Below are 19,286 nucleotides of genomic sequence, written 5' to 3'. Positions count from 1 at the left end.
TTCTAACAAATGCAATGAAAGGTGGGAATTTTGTACAATGCTCTGTCACCAGTTTCATTGACCTTGGACAGTCCCATGACTGTAACATTTCCTGGACAATGATACTAGCATCTCAGATGAATTTCAGGATAATTAGTAAGATAGACCAACTTTAGATTGCGGGAACCCTAAGTACAGAGATGACAGATGCTGTATTGCTTCCAAGTTATGAACCCTTATATCTACAAATGGTTTCTCACACAAGTCTTCTTTTGCATGGAAAAATATATAATAAGTACTCCTAATTTCATACTTTTCATCCCAAATGACATTCCTTGAGTTTCCTCGTAAAGCACATAAAGCAACATTATTTTAATGACAGCCATGAGTTTAGGCTGTTTAACTAAGTGTTTTAAATTCCTTTTCCAATGATTTATTTTACATGCTTTTGTATTTCAACTAAGGTGGAAGAAAAATATTTTTCACAAGTGTAATTTTAAACTAATATCCACTTGGCGTTATTCTTCAGTTATAAAAAACAATTATGTGCTGACCTCTAAACACACAACTTAAGTTTTTCAAAGATCGTTCTTTTCTGCTAAAACTGCAAAGAGAATGCATGAGGAGGATTATGCCTTTGAATAATCTGAGAGTTGGTCTCCAACATAGAAAGTATGTTGTTCTTTGTCTAACACTAACCTGGGATGGCGGGAGGCCTTGCACATACTGGTTTCCTTGGTCCGCCAGGGTCATTTTCAGCAACGTGCTGCACGTCACAGTGTACATCGCGCTGTAGGTCACGTTGAATGTTGCGTGGCACATCACACTGCACATCGCGCTGTACTTCTCGCTGCACCTCCCGCTGGACCTCACGCTGAACTTCACATTGTATTTCGCGCTGTGCACCTTCCTCCTCCAGGTACTGGGAACTGCAGGAACAACAAGAAGCCTGGTCACTGATCAGTGCCTGAAAATCAGAGCGGTGCGGAACACTGAAAAGCTGGAGAAACTCAGCAGGTCCATCAGCAGTGGTGGAGGGTAATGGACACACACAAGAGCCAACAGATGCCCTGCCAGTATCATCTTCTAAGGTGAATTCACCTTACACTCTCTGATTATGTTCGACAAACCATTTTCAGAAACTTATTTTCTTCTGCAAACTATCCTAGCTTTACTCCTGAAGTCGATGGCTTCATATCATTACAGCACTGGCGCCCATACCCCAACAGTAGAAACTTCACCAAGCAAAGAGGAGTCTAATCATCATTCCTTGATTCAATTCCATCATAGCTCTGGCCTCCCTGTTATCTAGGACATCTTCAAATGGTGATGCCTCAAGAAAATGGCATCCATCATGAAAGACCCTCACCATCCAGGACATGCCTGTTGTTATAGCACTCATGAATGTTGTATATTTAATATTTCAGGAAGATTTGAATAATCTTGCATATATCCAGACTCTTTTGTGTTTCCTTGATTTAGTTCATTGTTATGGAGTTACAAAACATAACAATGAACAACTACTTTTTCCTTCCGTCATCAGAATTCTTAATGTTCCACGAATCCATTACCTCACTATTTCACTCTCTTTTTGCACTATTATTTAATTTTTACATACTTATTGTAATTTAGAGTAATTTTTATGAATCGCATTTTACTACTGCCGCAGAACAGCAAATTTCGCAACATATGTCAGTGATAATGAAGCTGATACGGATCAGATTTGGAATCCTTCCATTGTCAACATTATAAACATAACCATTGGCCAGTAACATAATAAGACCAGCACAGTAAATCTGGTAGCTACAAGGGTAGGTTAGAAAGGTGTATCCAGTGGTAATTTACTCACTTTCTGAATAACTAAAACCTCTGCACCATCTATAAAGCACAAGTCAGAAGCACATTCCACTGGCATTTTGCGCAGGTTAATAGGGATGTTAGGAAGGCATATGGTGTGTTGGCCTTCATTAGTCAGGAGATTGAGTTCAAGAGCCAACAGTTCTGTAAAACCTTGTTTACACTACACTTGAATATTGTGGCTAATTTTGGACACCTCATTGTAGGAAGGACTGGAAGCTTTACAGAGGGCGCAGAGCTGGTTTACCAGGATGCTGCCTGGATTAGAGAGTATGTCATTTGATAATAGTTTGAGAGAACTAGAGCTTTTCTCATTGAAGTGAAGGAGGATGAGAGGTGACTTGCTAGAGGTGTACAAGATAAGAGGCAGAGATTTATTTATTTATTAAGATACAGTGAGAATAAGCCCTACTGGCTCTTCGAGCTGCCCCACCCAGCAATGCCCCGATTTAATCCTAGCCTAATCGCAGGACAATTTACAATGCCCAATTAACTTACCAACCAGTGCATCCTTGGATGTGGGAGGAAACTGGTAAACACAGAGGAAACCCACCCAGTTACCTCCAGTGAAGATCTAGAGGATAGCCCTGCAAGACAACTAATTTCATGACATAGGATAGATAATGAACATGATTGTCATTCTGATTCTGAGTTGCTGGTAGAGGCAGATACATTAGGGGGATTTAAGAAACTCATAGACAGGCATATGGATGATTGAAAATTGGAGGGCTATGTAGGAGGGAATAGTTAGATTCATTTTAGAATTGGCTAAAAGGCACATCACCATGGGCTGAAAGGCCTATGTGGTGTTGCAATCTTCTATATTCTATGAACTAGAGGACTGAAGCTACAAAACTTGTTTTAGAAAGTCAGCACCATCCAGGACAAAGCAATTCAGTTTAAGTTTCAAATTCAAGTTCAAGTTTCAAGTTTAGTTATCAATCAACCATACATGAATATAGCCAAACGAAACAGCACTCCTCCGGGGCCAAAGTGCAAAGCACACTGCACATAGTACTTAGCACAAATAGCATATGTGGTTCTGATTTCAGAAATATATACAGTCACAAAGAGAAAAAATATGTAATAATACAGCCAAGTCCTTGAGTTGTCTTAGTTCAGCTTGTACTTCCACCAAGACAGCACTGGAAAGCAGTACTGATTAAGCTCCAGAGGGCAGTGCCAAGCAAAGATCGGAGAGCAGCACCAACAGAAGGGAAAAGCCCCCAACCAATCCATTACCCAACATTCACCCCTCCTTATTGGCAATATATAACTGCAGTGTATACCACTGAATTGAAATGCAACACATCACAGTTATCTAAAGTTACAGCAGAACCTAGATCAACTGGGAAAGTGAAGAAGAAATGGCAGATTGAATGTAACACAGACGACCATTTGGGAAAATTAAACCTTCTCAGGAAGGGAACACTTTTGTAACCCAGTAACTGGCTAAAAGGAAAAGTTGGTGCTGGGGCTAAGGTGAATTTTTTTGATTGTTACAACAATGAGACAGATGGGGGGGGGGTGAAGTAAATTTATTTCATTGCAACTATAGTGAGACAGATGATTAGTGAGGTGAATTTCTTTGATTTTGAAAAATGAGGCAGATGGGAGGAGAGGTGAATATCTTTGGTGATCTACAAGGATTATCTGAAATATAGGAAGCAGGGTTAATCGCAGCTCTTAAAGAGGAATATGATACATAGGTATTTGGAAGTATAATATAGAAGTCTATTTTAAAGAGTCGGGGCGTGGTGCAGTCTTTCAATGAACTAACATAGGTATAAATGGCTTCATTCTATGCTGGATAATTTGCTGTGTTGGTGAAACAAGGTATCAGTATACAGTGAAAAATCGACTGCGAGGAAATGAGCAACTGGGTGTCATTTCAGACTATTTGCTGCACCTGCAGTTCAGCATTGGGAATGGAGCAGAGAAAGTGGAATGAAGTAAGATCAATGTTCTCCCTCTTTCTTCTCTTTTCCTTTCTGTCTACTATTCTGACAGAATTAAGTGTGGCCAGAATGCATCTCTACACAGAGAAGGCACTTTGCAGTATATGGGTGAACTTTACCTGTGTGCCTGGTCAGTGGAATGCTTGTTTAATAAAATCTTCCCTGGATATAAGCTACTTTTACATGGCAATAGAGACATTAAGTGCTCCACCCTCAGTGTTTGCCATCCTCTAGCCAATTTTAATTCCACCCAACGCTGCCCTGCCTATTCTAGGAGAATCAGTTATGTTAAAAGAAACACAAGGGATTCTGCAGATGCTGGAAATCCAGAGTAACACATGTAAAATGCTGGAGGGAGTCAGTAGGTCAAGAAGCATCTTAGGATAGGACTAAAGAGTTGATGCTTCGGGTTAAGAGTCTTCTTCAGGACTGGGAAGGAAGAGGGAGAAAGCCAGAGTAAGAAGATAGCAGGAAGGAAAGGAGTACAAGATGGAAGGTGAAAGTTGAAGCCAGGTGAGGGGGAAGGTGGGTCGGGGAGGAGGGATTAAGCGAAATGATGTGAGGCGATATGTGGAAGAAGAAACCTGGGATTCTTATGAACAGCATCTTCACTGAAGCTTTGTCAAATATCAAGTACTAATGTATGAAGGGAGAGATTTTTTTATTCAGAATATAGCAGTAACAGAGAGCTCAGATGTATGTGTCACGTCTGAAGGAACTGATATGTTGCAGTGAGATATAAAACTAATGACATAAGGAAAGATATCCCTGCACACGAGGAACTCGCTAAGTGACTGCCATCTCAAAGGGAATGTGTGTAAACACCATGTTCAATCTGTGAGGCTGCAGCAGAGGGAAATGTGCCAACAGAACTCAAAGTTGCCAATAACATCCAAATCACAATAGCAAAAACTAAACCTCCAGCACCGAGAGTTATAGAATTTTTAAAGCATAATAGGAGCCTATTGGTCCATCAAGTCAATGCTGGTTCCAAACAAGAGCAAAAGCCAAATTTTGAGGACACAGCATCTTACTGGAGTACAGCTTGTCAAGGACCAACCCCACCCCCACTATCCTTCCCACAGTTTTGTTGACCTCCAACCACCTGGCAGAATGTAATGTTCAAAGTTCCATTTATTATCAAAGTATACAACTTGAAATCCTTGTTCTCTGGAGTGCATTGTACCACAGCATAAGAACTGTCAGATCAGATAGCCATAGGGAAAACATAGAAATTCAGAAAATAGTTATTTGCCGCAGTGGGGGAGGGGGTGATGAATGTAAGATTTTCTGGGCAATTGAGGAGATAAAGTACACTAAAATGACGATGTCCTCCATTAGAAAATCCTCATTCCGCTTAAAACAAATGAAGCTGCAGAACAGAATTCATCCCTAATAAGAGCAAAATAAGTACTATTTGTGTTCATTATCAAATTAAATTTTCTATTATCTCATTTGTCAGCAAGCTTGAATTCATTTTCCTGTCCTGAAGAAGGGTCTTGGCCCAAAACGTTGTCTGTTTATTCACTTCCATAGATGCTGCCTGACCTGCTGAATTCCTCCAGCATTTTGTGTGTGATGCTTTGAATTCATTTTGCTTGCCAGCAGTATATTTTTGTCACAGATTGTTTGCACTGTTTTGTTTAATAGTAACCCCATGGTGTGATTTAAGCTATCTACCATCACATGGATCTCAACTTGAATAGCTAAGACTTTATGCCTTACAGTCTTTTTCAGGTCACACACTTGATCTCTTCACCTCATTCTGGTGATATACCAAAAGCAATCTGCAATGTGGCTATTAATCTGAGAATGCTTTTAAGTTGTTAAGCTTTGTAATAGAGAATCTAAATAATGTATTTTTGTATAATACTAGCTGGAGTGAAATCGGTAATGTTTCTTTAAAGTTAACATTTTTAATGTTTAGAATGTTTCTGTGCTCCTCACTAATGGAAAGAAAGTTCACTGATAGAAAACAGATGTTGCCAATTATCTTACTCTTTTGTAAACATTGACTGTGAAGTAGCAGGGGTCAGGACCGGAAAGCAGCATTTCCTGGTCCGAAAGGCACATTGATAAAATAATAATGGTCCATATAGAGACCACACACAGAAAGGAACTCATACTTAGGCAGATGGTATTGATAATGCCAGTTATTAAAGAGTGGTGCTACTTATATGCCTTAAGTTTCATTGCATAAACATTTACTCTTTTAGTGCTTATCCCGAGTCATGAAGCAGAGGTAATAATGGATTTGTAGAAGAAAATTAGGTAGGCTCTTGACAGAAATGAATTTACAGTAATGAACAAGGGGAATGGTAGTGACTGCAATGGGCCAACAAAGAGCTGGCAGGAACTTGCTCTTGCCCCATGCCTTCTCTGCATAATGAATCACTGATTTTATGAATAAAGCTAGATAGTACGCATATTCCTTTTACTTTAGTGTTGGGAAGCAAGGACGCCTAACCTAATGTCATTTTCACTTAATGTCGACCTAGTTTCTAGCCAGAGGTATGGGGGAGGGGGAATGGAATTAATCTAAGCAAATTTCTTCCTCACTGCCTATAACAAGAACTTTTAGCCTATTGTAATAATCGTTTAATGAAATCAACTCACCTTACACAAATGTGCAAATGGAACCCGTTCCTTTCTGGCTTACTTGTCTGATATCCCTTTGCAGACTGGAATATTTATTGGAATTATTTACAGGCATCAACACCTATCAATGCCATCTTCACTTGATGTCTACGTACTTTCTAGCTAGGAGTACTGGAAAGTAACCTAATTGCATTTTCTTCCTCACTCCCTAGAACAGGAACTCTTAAACCTCTTGTACTAATTCTTAACTACACCTTAGCTAAAATCAACTCAGCTCGCACTAGTAGAGAAATTGAACCCAATGCTTCTTGGCTTACCTGACTGTCACCACGTTGCAGGCTGGACTAGTTATTGTATAGTAAGTCCACAGGATACTGGTCAACTTTCCCTCTAATTCTCTTTTTTTTACAGCGCATTGCTCTCAGCAAGAAATTTTTACATGGCCTGGAAACTGTGTGGCACATTATATAAAAGAAAATAACAGCTGCGTGGCAACAAAGGCAATATGTGTGGGAGCATTTCAGTTACTGCACGGCCACGCACCCATGCAACTCAGAGGGAAGAGTACTACTGGTGATCAAATAGAATTAATTAAAACTTGTTATAATACTTAGTGCATTTAAATTCAGTTAATTCAGTCAGCACTGCAATAAATTGAGAATGGCTAATGATATCCTTAAAACATCTGGATTTCCCTAAGACTGTGGCTAGTTCATTAAAAACCTTAACAGAATCAAATCTGCTATCCTTAACTAGTCTGGGATATAAATAATTCCAGATCCTCAGCAATGTAGTTGACTTCAAATGCCCTGTGAAGTGGCCAGGCAAGCCACATAGCTCAAGAATAATTAGGGAATTGCGATTAAATTTGCTTTTGACTGCATTGACCACATCCTGCTAATTAATGAAAGGAAACTCTACAGCCTATTGTTAAAGTGATTTTGAGTTATTGGTGATTTAAAGAAGCAGCCAAATATTTAGTAGAGCTCATTATCATTATGAAACTCAGGCAATACCCACAAATATGAAGCAAATAACAAACTGATAGAGCAAATCAGTAGATCAAGCAGCATCTATGGAACATGAATACTGTTGGACCTACTAATGTCACTTCTGCTCTTTTATTCTGCTCTGGGTTCCAGTATCTGCCATCCACATGATAATTGGAAAAAAACACACACACAAAGCTGGCACCAGATAAATAAATAAATGATTAACAAGTACCTGTTTAGCTCAGCTCTGTGGGTCTGTGAGAAACGCCAATCACTATTTGGTTGTTTCACCTACAAAACAAAGAAGGCACCACTTAAAATACATGATATTTTACTTAAATTTTAATATATCAATCAATTAGACGTCATTGAAAACCTCCCTTGAAGGCAACTTCAAGAACAGATTTTTCTTCTCATAGCAGTTCACTGGTGCTTGTATGAAAATAAATTATGAAACACACCTTTTAAAATATGTAGAGAAATACACAGAATAGTGTTACTTTGGACCAATAATTCCATGGCAATGATTGCCTTTAGTAAGAAGATATATACAGAATGAAGAAAGATATTTTTAATACTATATTTTTCAATGAAATCTATTTTAATGAATATATTTTATTGACATACTCAGACAAACAGGAAAATTTTTTGCTTCAACCAATGAAGATAGAAATTAACTCCATTACTCTCCATACCAATACTTGTCTCACTCACTGTTATAAATAATTTGCAATAAAACTTTTATCTACTGTTCCTCATTATGCCTCTTCAACTGCCTTAAGTAGGCTTGCTTTATTCACTCTGTCCCACACTCTAAATATTCCAAACACTTTTACCATGCTCCTCCTGCAAATGCATGGTTCCTATTCAATATATTTATGTTAGATTTCCTCTTACCATGCAGAATCTGAGTCATTCTGCCTCCTAGAGTAATTCCAAGGTCAACACACTTTAGGAAATTGATAGACTGGAGAAATTGTTCTCTTTGGAACAGTGATAAGAGGGAATCTGACAGAAGTATTTAAAATCATGACGGACTCAGATTAAGTAGCAAGACAAAAAAACTTCATTGGCCGTAGACTCAAAAACCAGGTGACATTGATTGAACATAATTGATAAAAGACCCCAAGTGACAGAAGAGAAAACATTTAATTAGCAAACATCTGGAATGCACTTGTAAGACAGACACAATCACAGCATTCAGAAGAAAGCTGAATAAGTACTTGAAAGAAAATGATTTTCCAGGTTATTGGGAAAGGATAAGGGAATGGCTCGATAGTTTTTGCAGGCAGCTAGCAAGGATTCAGTAAGTTGAATAGCCTCCTTCCATGGTACAAAATTATATGATTCTGTAATTCAATTTAGTCTGCAATAGACCTTCAACCAAGAATGCATTATTTATATAAACTTATTATGTTTACATTTTATTTGTGTTTTACACCTTTAATGATTCATGAAATATGACACTTTCATATTGAATAAATGTTCTACAATAGATTTGATGGTGATAATGATTATTTATAGAATAAAATTCTGTCATAAATGATGTGTGTGACATGTTGACTTGCATACTTTGTTTTACAGAGCCAGATCAGTGCTTCTTATGTTTTATGTTTTCAATTATAAACAGATGCTTTTCAAAAAGTCTTTCATATTTTAGGGAGAAAACATAATTCATTAACTTCACATATCCACTGTCCTAAATTGTAAGCATTGACTGCTTCCATAACTAAATAGGCCATAACAACAGCAATGAAAACTAAAAGTAGCCATGTTGTCTTATAGCAGACAATATTCCAAACAATTGTAGTTATTCTTGCCTATTGAAAACTAAAAATGTAAAAGGAGTCATTATGATTTGGGCTGGCCAGTCGGTGGTGTGGTTACATCAGCAGTGGACTTTGAGGTGGACGGTCCTGAGTATAAATCCAGCCGGGTCCCAACCTGAGCGGCAGCAGCAGTACCTGCGCAGAAGAAAGCCTGGCAATCTACTTCCGCATCTTGCCTTGAAAACCCTATGGACAACTACACCATCCATAGGGTCTTCATGAGTCGATGACGATTCAACGGGCACTCAAGAAGTAGACTGATGGCTGGTGGGAGTTATGTAACCAATAATTAAGTTGGGACAGGGAATATATTTCCTTCATTTAGGTTATATTCCATTAAAAAGCACTTAATAGTAGAACTCATTTTCTGAAAATATTTTGTGCATTTCTGGGGAATGAATTAAGAAATTGGACAGAAGCCCAAAAAAATCCCAGATGAAGGAAACTGCAGGGGTATGATTAAAAAAGAATAGCCTCCAGCATGAGTTGTGAAGAAATTAACAGCTAGTTGACGTTTTCACACCAGAAAGTACAAGTCATTCATTTATTCAACGTATTGCATTGAAACTGAGAGAGTGTGTTTTAGGAACAGCTTTTATCCCTCCACCATCAGGTTTCTGAACTGACAATGAACCAAAACATGACCACCATCTCACTATTTTGCTATATTTTTGCATTACATATTTAATTATATGTATGTTTGTATGTGTGTGTGTGTATATATATTTCTGATTGTAATTTATGGTATTTTATGTATCACAACATATGTCAGTAATTCTCATTCTGATTCTCCCAATATATTCTGAAATTTGCTTAAGTTGTAAGCCTTCATCCTTAGCTGCAGCATTACAATCCAATATCCATCAATCTTTAGTGTTACAGAAATGTATCCCTGCCTGCACAGTCAATGTATGAAGCAAGAAGTACACTAAAAGATCCAAAAAGTTTAAAGACACCAAAATATACATGTACAGTACATAATTATCAAAAATATGTAGAATCACAGCTAATAATAAAAAAGGCTCATGAAAAAAAACTAATGTAACTGAGGTCCTGATAGCAGGAAGACTAGCATTAAAGGAGATATGGAATATTCGCACTACACCAACCTGGTAAGGCCACACTTGATGTAACGTGAGCAGTTCTGGGTGTCATATCTTAGGAAGGATAAACGTGCAATTGCATGTGAGCAATACAGATCTATTTGAATATTATTTGGACTTTTAAGAAAGTAAATTGTAAAGAATGACTAAGTGAGACTCTGTTCCCTAAGTGGGACTTAAAAGATTATGCAACACACATCAAAGTTGCTGGTGAACACAGCAGGCCAGGCAGCATCTCTAGGAAGAGGTACAGTCGACGTTTCAGGCCGAGAACCTTCATCAGGGTCTCAGCCCGAAACATCGACTGCAGTCCTGACAAAGGGTCTCGGCCCGAAACGTTGACTGTACCTCTTCCTAGAGATGCTGCCTGGCCTGCTGCGTTCACCAGCAACTTTGATGCATGTTGCTTGAATTTCCAGCATCTGCAGAATTCCACGTGTTTGTGTTCTTAAAAGATTATGCATGCTTTGATTAAAAGTATTAAAGAGAACTAAAAGTGTTGAAGGAGAAGATATAATCTAAAAAAATAGCAGAAGGGGTTTATGAGTGAAGGCAAAATCACTTGTTAAGGCTAATAGAATTTTGGAATGCTTTTCTGCAAATTGGCAAATGATACTTGAATAATTATTAGTTTAAAATGGCAGATGGCTATATTTTTGCTGAACATAGGTGTTGAGGATTTGAGCTCAGAGTATTTGGAGTAAAATGATGACCTTATTGTACGACAGACCAGACCGAGATTCTAGATACCTTATGTCTGATAGGAAACAGCCATACACTATCTTCAATAGTACACCTCATGTATAAAACAGGAGGTTAATGCTGTCCAGAGCCTGTACCGAAATGCTATAAAAGACCAAACATTGCTAAGTACCAAACTGGAGTACATGCACAAAATGTGCGCAATCTGTTTCTACATTATGCAGTGAATCCACAAAAAGGCCAAAAAAGCTAGAATTATCATTACAGTGAACTGCACAATCCACTTTGACTGTATTAACAGCATTTTGCAGAATTTAGCCTTAGCATTTTTAGTCATCAATCCCAAACCATTATTCAATTTAATTACTTGCTACAGCATTTGAGCACCAATTGGCCTTATGCATTTCACTTTAAAGACAAAAGAGTATTAACAATACATCATTCTGCAGAGGCATTATTTTAAAAGAAAGCAAATGATGCAAATCATTACAAAGGTTTTCTGATACCAGTACACATAATTAAATTTAATTTAATGGCACTGAATATTTAATACTCAGAAATACTGAGTCATTGGTTCATGCACAGAAATTGTTTCACCACTCTAAACATGCATTTTCTTATTTCCCATTGACCTTGCTGATATGACAAAAACAAATTGCATTGATTTGGTATGGGTTTTGGATTGCTATAAACTATACACTATAATTGCTGAGCTCTGTTAAAACCTGCAGTCCAGGCAGTAAAAATCTAATCAATACTATCCTGTGGACACAAAATAAAATGCCATATTTTGATGCTGTTGAGTAACCGTGTGACATTATCAACAACAGTTTTATATTATTAGAAAAAAGAAATAATACAAAGTTTATCAAAATATTGCATACATACTTTTAAATCTTGTTTCTGACTTGACTGAAGATAAACGTGGACAATAAGATGTCCTAACAATCAATGCACTTAAGATTAAGATTCAGATGCGACTCTCACTTTGCTTTGTACTAGTTGTAGTTCAACCAGCAATTTGACTGGGAAGCAATAGGATTTATCTTTTTTATGTTTCATTATTGATATCTGGCAGGACAGTCTTTCCTTTCCTTGCACTGTAAATGATCTTAAATTTGAATTTGATTCTGTGGCAGCAAGACCCAAATATGGAGCTGTGAATTGAATGGCTTTTTCTGGCATTTTGTTAATTTTCCACACAATGTGAGAACAGATTTAGCACGTTTAGCACATGTATTCCAGCTTGGTATTTAGCACATGTTTGGACTTGTGAACAAATAGCTACAGAACCAAATGTACAAAAAAAAAAATAGGTCTTCGTCATTCTAAGCATAGGCACTTGATTTTGAATAGCAACTGTAGAGAATAAATACTTCTTTTCCAACCACTTTAATCAAAATAACAAATTGGTTGTGCTGACTAACCTGCTGACTTCCTCCAGCATTTTATGTGTTGCTCTGAATTTCCAGCATCTACAGAATCTGTTGTGTTAACAGACTTCTATTTTATATTAATTAATATATATAACTATACTGAAGTTGTGGCATGACCTCCAGTATAGTACCTGCAAAAACTGTGAAAAACCAATCTCTGAGTTAATACTAATACAATTAATAAAAATACTTGGCCTTTAGTATAATCCAATGATTCTGTGCAATTTAAATATCTGTCAATTATGCTTCAGGTTAGCAGCTACCTATTTAAATATATGTCTAATATGTTCATTTCTTGCTATTTTAATGCTAGGAAATTCCAGGAAATTAAATTCCAGGAAAAAGATGAAAAAAAGATGAAATAAAGATGTATTAGATAACAATAGATAACAAATTAGATAACAAAACATGCACTGGGACACAAAATCCTCTGAGATAAAGCTAAAAATGTGAATGCACTAAATACAAGAGGACAAGAAGTCTAGAACGAAACATTCTGGAAGTGTAATGTTCCCATGCACATACAAATTGCAATCACGCTTTAAATATATCAATAAAGACAAAAGATCCTAAAAATGCTGGAAATCCAGAGTAACATACGCAAAATGCTGGAGGAACTCAACAGGTCAGGCAGCATCTATGGAAAGGAATCAAGAGTCAACATTTTGGGCCAAGGCCCTTCTTCAGGGCTCAGTATTGATAATAAATATATCAGTACCTTATAACACGTTTGCTAAGTACTAATACATGAAAATAAATAAAAGAATAGGAAGGGGATTCCAGAACATGAGCTACTAGACAGTAGGAATGTCCAAGATGACTTCCTACTGTTCAAAATGGGCGAAATGGGTGGATCAGCACGCATTCTGTTGAAAGTCCTGAGAGTAGACGAGTGCAGGCATGTTTCAGAAAATGCTGATGATATAAAAATTACTCAAATTTTGTGAGTTACCTTTTGCACTGAAGGCTGCGAACACTATTGGAGAGTTTTTCTTTTAATGCTCTGATATAAATGATTTTGCAGCCCAGTGGCTGCTTTGTAAAGGACTAGTTCAATTACAAGAGTGCAGAACCTTGGTTCATTCTATTTGCTGATTACCCACTTGGATCATTATACAGAGAAGTTTGCTCTTGATGAAATGGAGCAGCACATTCAGCTATTTCATAGATACTTCATCTCCAGATACACAATGGTACTTAATCACTTCGATCCAAAGCATATTCTTCTTTTGTTTGTACTTCCCATGGGATTTCAAGGTTAGTTTCTATAATAAATAGAGATTTCATGCTGCTCTTGTAATTTCTTTACTTTTTATTTAGAAGCAGGACTCTATGCTCCAAATTGATTGCCTAGGTGAATTCCCCTGTGTCAGAGAAGACCAGGCAACTCTGAGGTGCCAAATGTTCCAATAACCTTAAAGTCATAGCATCATATGATACAAAAACTGGCCCTTCTGCCCACCATACTCATGCTGGCCTCGTTGGCTATCCATATAAATTTCAATGACATTAATTCTGCATCCTTTGCTGCCTTGTCTATTCAAGTGCAAGACTGAATGTCATTTAAGCATAATGAGTATTTCTGATTTATTAACAACCAGATATCAACCAGATATCTGCCCAATGCATTACCGGCACCAGTCTACCCACTGCCGAGGATATATATACATAATGGTGCTGGAAAGAGCCAGTACATTCACCCTGCCCATGGACTGTTTGTCCACTTCCATCAGGGAAAAGGCTACATCACATTCACACCAGGACCACCAGACTCAAAATCAGTTACTTTCCCAAGGCAGTAAGGCGGATCATCACCTTCAGCCACTAATTCACCCTCCCATACCCCGAACACCACTACTTTATCATTTTCTGTCAGGCACCTTGTGTATACGCACTCCTGGACCCAGTGTCACTTTATGGAGATACAATTAATCTATGTATATAAGCTATCTTATTTTTGTTTGTTATGTGCCGTGTCACATGAAATGGGCAATCGTGGTCTTTCCATGACCATGATTGTTCTTGGCAAATATTTCTAAAGAAGTGGCTTGCCATTGCCTTCTCTAGGCAGTGTCTTTACAAGACAAGTGACCCTGGCCATTATCAATACCCTTCACAAATCATCTGCCAGGTGTCAGTGGTCACATAACCAGGACTTGTGATTTGCACCAGCTGCTCATATGACCATCCGCCACCTGCTCCCATGGCTTCATGTGACCTTCATTGGGGAGCTAAGCAGGTGCTACACCTTGTCCAAGGGTGACTTGCAGGCTACCAGAGGGAAAGAGTACCTTATGTATTTGTATTTATATTTATTGTGTTTTTTAATATTGTGTTCTTTATCTTATTGTATTTTTTGGGCTGCACTGAACCCAGAGTAACAATAATTTTGTTCTCTTTTACACTTGTGTCCTGGAAATGAGATTAAACAGTCTTGAATCTCTATAAACAAAATTTCCCCTCTGATCCCCTTTAAAATACCCTTTCACTTTTTTCACTTTATGTTTTCAGCAAGCCTACCATGGAAACGTATTGCGATTATCTATGATCAGCTATCTCTGCCTCTTATATCTTTATCTTGCTCCATCAGGTCACCTTTCAATCACTTTCACTCCAAGGAAATCTAGTCTGTGCCTTTCCACTATCTCAATAACTAAAGTTCTCCAATCTAGGCAACATCCTTATGAATCTCTTTAGACTTTCTCCAGCACAACCACATCCTTCCTATCATCTGGCAGCCAGAACTGCACACAATGGTCCATTAATTTTTTGCAAGACCATCCAAAATATCCAGCCTTACTGCTTCTGAAATATATATTTCCTCCAAGATAAACCCAAATTCTTCCAACTGTATTTCAGTACAATTCAAAGCCAATACAACAATTATAAATATAATAACCAGTGGCACGCAAGTTAGATTTGAATCCAGATATAAGTGATTCCATAAACTCCAATATGCATAAAGTTACAGAATACAGAGTATCCATAGTCTATACAGTATATGTTCCATAACTACCTCACTTACTTATATAGAATTTTTCAGGTAAGTATTTAATAGTACCAGTCAAAACAATTAACAACGTTTTTAAGGTTAGCTTTTACTGTGCCTTGGCTGTCCAAAACACTCTTCATGAAAATAAACTAAAACCTTGATATGTTACTCTAATGACCTTACTATTTAAATTCCAGAACATTGTTTTAATTCGGGGTGGAATGATTCACTGACTTTAGGTGGGATGCACAAAATATTTTTGCAAACATTTTTAATGCTCTCAAACTTGATGCACTCAGATGTCCTTTCAAATGAGCATGAAGTTGTTCATTATATATATTTCTGGTTTAGTCCCCCTCTTGGTAACTGCATCACGCCACCACGTGAGTTAAAAGTCTGTCAACATCAAGACTGCCTCAGTTACGCGCGCTGTGCTGCCGATACAACACAACCTATGCAAAAGAGGATCAGTTATATTTACATTTGTGTCATCCTACGTAGGACAATAATAACTTTGGTTCGTCGACCTTCGCACAGAGAAAGGTAGACGACTTTCCTTAAGGCTAATTACTTAAACCATACTGCGCACAGAAATTTTTCTATTTAATTGTTGGCATCCAAGGAATATGAAAACACGCACAGGTTAAGTATTAGTTCTGGACGATGTTTTTTCTTACACAGTATGCCTCACCTCAACAGAGACAGCGCGTCTATCATTTACATCATGTGAAGATTGCGCTATTTATTGTCACAGTGATTCCACTGGGGACCCGGTTGCACTTTGCGGTTGGATTTTTTTTGGATCTTGGGGTATATGCAGCCATCTTTATGAGGAACATACCTCGTAACAATAATTCTGGGAGAGCGGATCACGGCCAAACACTTCAACATAATTCGGGGGGATTTGAAGGTTTACACTGGCTTTTTGTATTCCATTAAGAGAATGCGTAGAACTCATACAACACGTGTCCAAAGCGCATCCGCGACGGTAAAAAACGTTCCTGCTTCTGTAGAGCTGAGCAGCTAGGATAAGTAATATTACTAGGAAGATCGACGAAATTATTCCTAAAGCTATAACCAAGTAAAGGCTTATGTCCGAAGGGAATCCCAGTTCGCCACTGACGCTGCTCGATTCTGAGAGAAGCTCTGTGTGACCGCCCTCAAACGTTAATATAATATTAATTGTAGCTTTCAGTGGTGGGACCCCATTATCAGTTACCACGACTACCACGCTTTGTTTTGTTGCATCTTCATTGATAACTCGACGGCTTGTCCATATCTCCCCCGTGTCAGGCGCAATGGTGAAAAGACTAGGGTCGGTAACCTGAGCCATTTGGTAAGTAAGTCTTGCATTCTGTCCCGAATCGGCATCGACAGCAGATACTTTGGTCACCAGATAACCTGGTTCTGCTGACCTGGACAACGTCTCCTCTGCTGTCGAGCCGTATTCGGGCCTTGGGGATATTATCACCGGAGCGTTGTCATTCTGATCCAAGATGACCACAATGATCGATGCGTTGGTGCTCAGTGGGTGCTCCCCAGCGTCCGTAGCTTGGACTTCGATCTGAAATTTCTTCAGTTCTTCGTAGTCAAAAGAACGCTCAGCGGATATTACGCCGTTTACTGAATTTATAGAAACGTAGCCGGATACGGGAGAACCGCGGGTCCACGTCTTAAGAATAGAATAAGACAGTCTGGAATTCTGATTTTCATCTGCATCAGAAGCTGACACCGAATATATGGAACTGCCAATCACATTGTTCTCCGTCACATAGGCAGTGTACAAAGTCTGCGAGAAACGCGGAGGGTTGTCGTTTACATCTGTGATCTTTAACTGAATGGTCTTGTTAGTGGTAAGCGCAGGCAATCCTGCATCACTGCAGGTAATGGCGATGACATATTGAGAAGCCATTTCCCGGTCGAGTAAATCTTTGGTGAGCAACCGGTAGTAGTTCTTAAACGTCGGATCTAATTTGAAAGGAAGACTCTTTGGTATCTGGCAGCGAGTTTCTCCATTCAGTCCCGTGTCTGAATCGGTCACACTGATTAAGGCTACCATCGTCCCTGGCGGGACATCTTCGGCGACTGAACTGGACAGAGAGGTCACCGCTACCTCCGGCGCGTTATCATTCACATCTACGATTTCAACAAGCACATCGCAATGCACAGGTACAGAAAGGGACCCCCTGTCCTCAGCTTGTATGCTAATCTCCAACTCTGTTCCCGTTTCGAAATCCAGAGGCCCTTTCACTCTAATCTCTCCAGTTTTAGGGTCTATGCTGAAAAGTTCCCGTGCTTTGACGGAAGCGTGGCTACCAAACGAATACACGATCTCCCCATTGGAACCTTCGTCCAGATCGGTGGCATTCACTTTGATCACGAGCGTTCCCGTGGGTACATTTTCCAGCAATCTGACTCTGTAAAGCGCCTGGCTAAACGTAGGCATGTTGTCATTGGCATCCAAGACGCGGATAATAATCTGTGCGGTGCCCGATCGTTCAGGAATGCCTCCGTCAAGAGCCGTCAGCAGCAACTGCAGGGTAGACTGTTGCTCCCTGTCGGGGGCTCTTTCCATTACCAGCACTGGGAGTTTACCGTCCCCACTGCGAGACTGTACATCCAGTTGGAAATATTGATTTGTAGCCAGTTGGTAGGTCTGCAGTGCGTTACTGCCTACGTCCGGATCAAACGCAGACTCTAATGGGAAGCGGACTCCAGGCGACATTCCCTCAGATATTTCCAAACGTATCTCGCTCTTTGGGAACTGGGGAGCGTTGTCGTTTATGTCCACGATCCCCACCTCGATATGATACACATTCAGAGGTTTATCAATAACTGCCTCCAGTGTCAAGGCGCAACCGGGGGCTGAACCACAGATGAGTTCTCTGTCAATTTTTTTGTTGACAAGTAAAACACCTTTGTCCAGTTTTACATAGAGATACTGCTTCGTGGGACTGGACACAATACGGAAATTCCGAGCTGAGAGCTGCTCTACATCTAAACCCAGATCAGCTGCGAGATTCCCAATAAGGGCGCCCGGCTGCAATTCTTCGGGAATCGAGTAACGTATCTGTCCAGAAATCAGACTCCAGGAGAACACTGAACATAATAGTTGCCATTTTAACAACCAATATATTTTACACAGTCCCATTTCACACAAAATGCATTCCGAATGTTTCAGCACGTCACGGCGCTGCCCAGTTATTCACCGGAATAAAATGGTTATCATGTTTTAAAATCCCAAGTACGGACTTCCATTCTACAAAAAAAAATACCTGCAGCTGCGATATGGCTTCGAGATTTTTCTTTGCTGTTAAATCTTGCCACTTGTAAAAATCACCATTCTGATACAATGTCACATCGCTTGCTATACAATTTCATATTGAATCGGATCAGATGTGATGGCGGACAGGCGGCGAAAGGGGCCGTCAGGATCCCCATTCACCATTCAGTTTCTGATTGGTGAGTGAAGACGCATTCGCTTTCAGCCAATCACAAGAGACTCCATTTCTTAAAGCTGACACACTGTTTCGGCTTTGGAAAACAATATTTATAGTTGCACAGTCGAAATTTGATTCTGCCTCCATTGTTACTCGCTTAGAAGTTTATACATTCCGCTTAAATAGTTTTCAAGAGAGTTTCAAAAGGGCAAACTTAAAGACCATTTATTTATGCACTGACTGGAAAATACTTGATCTTTCCTTGATAACTCCTAAGTGGACTGCTTTAATATGTAACATCCACCTGTCTGCCTATTTCAGGTAGTCTTGATACTCGCGTTGACCTCCGAATTATCAACATAAATGGCGAAGAAATACAGTTACAAACAACATTATCACC

The 19,286-nt window shown here is 39.0% G+C and overlaps 1 protein-coding gene across 1 annotated transcript in view; it reads right to left on the bottom strand.

Moving 5' to 3' along the window:
* The window catches only part of LOC140201027 (uncharacterized), an 83,759-nt gene that overhangs the window by 57,940 nt on the left and 6,533 nt on the right, over positions 1-19,286 (bottom strand). Inside the window, exons 3-4 of the mRNA XM_072264663.1 lie at positions 7,617-7,675; positions 679-908 (exon numbers count right to left, since the gene is read on the bottom strand). Coding sequence (XP_072120764.1) covers positions 679-908; positions 7,617-7,675 — 289 coding nt within the window. The remainder of the gene's footprint in view (positions 1-678; positions 909-7,616; positions 7,676-19,286) is intronic.

This window comes from Mobula birostris, chromosome 7 (assembly GCF_030028105.1).
Source record: "Mobula birostris isolate sMobBir1 chromosome 7, sMobBir1.hap1, whole genome shotgun sequence".
Lineage (NCBI taxonomy): Eukaryota > Metazoa > Chordata > Chondrichthyes > Myliobatiformes > Myliobatidae > Mobula > Mobula birostris.
Note: the sequence above shows the minus strand (reverse complement) of the source record. Positions and strands in the feature narration are given on the sequence as shown.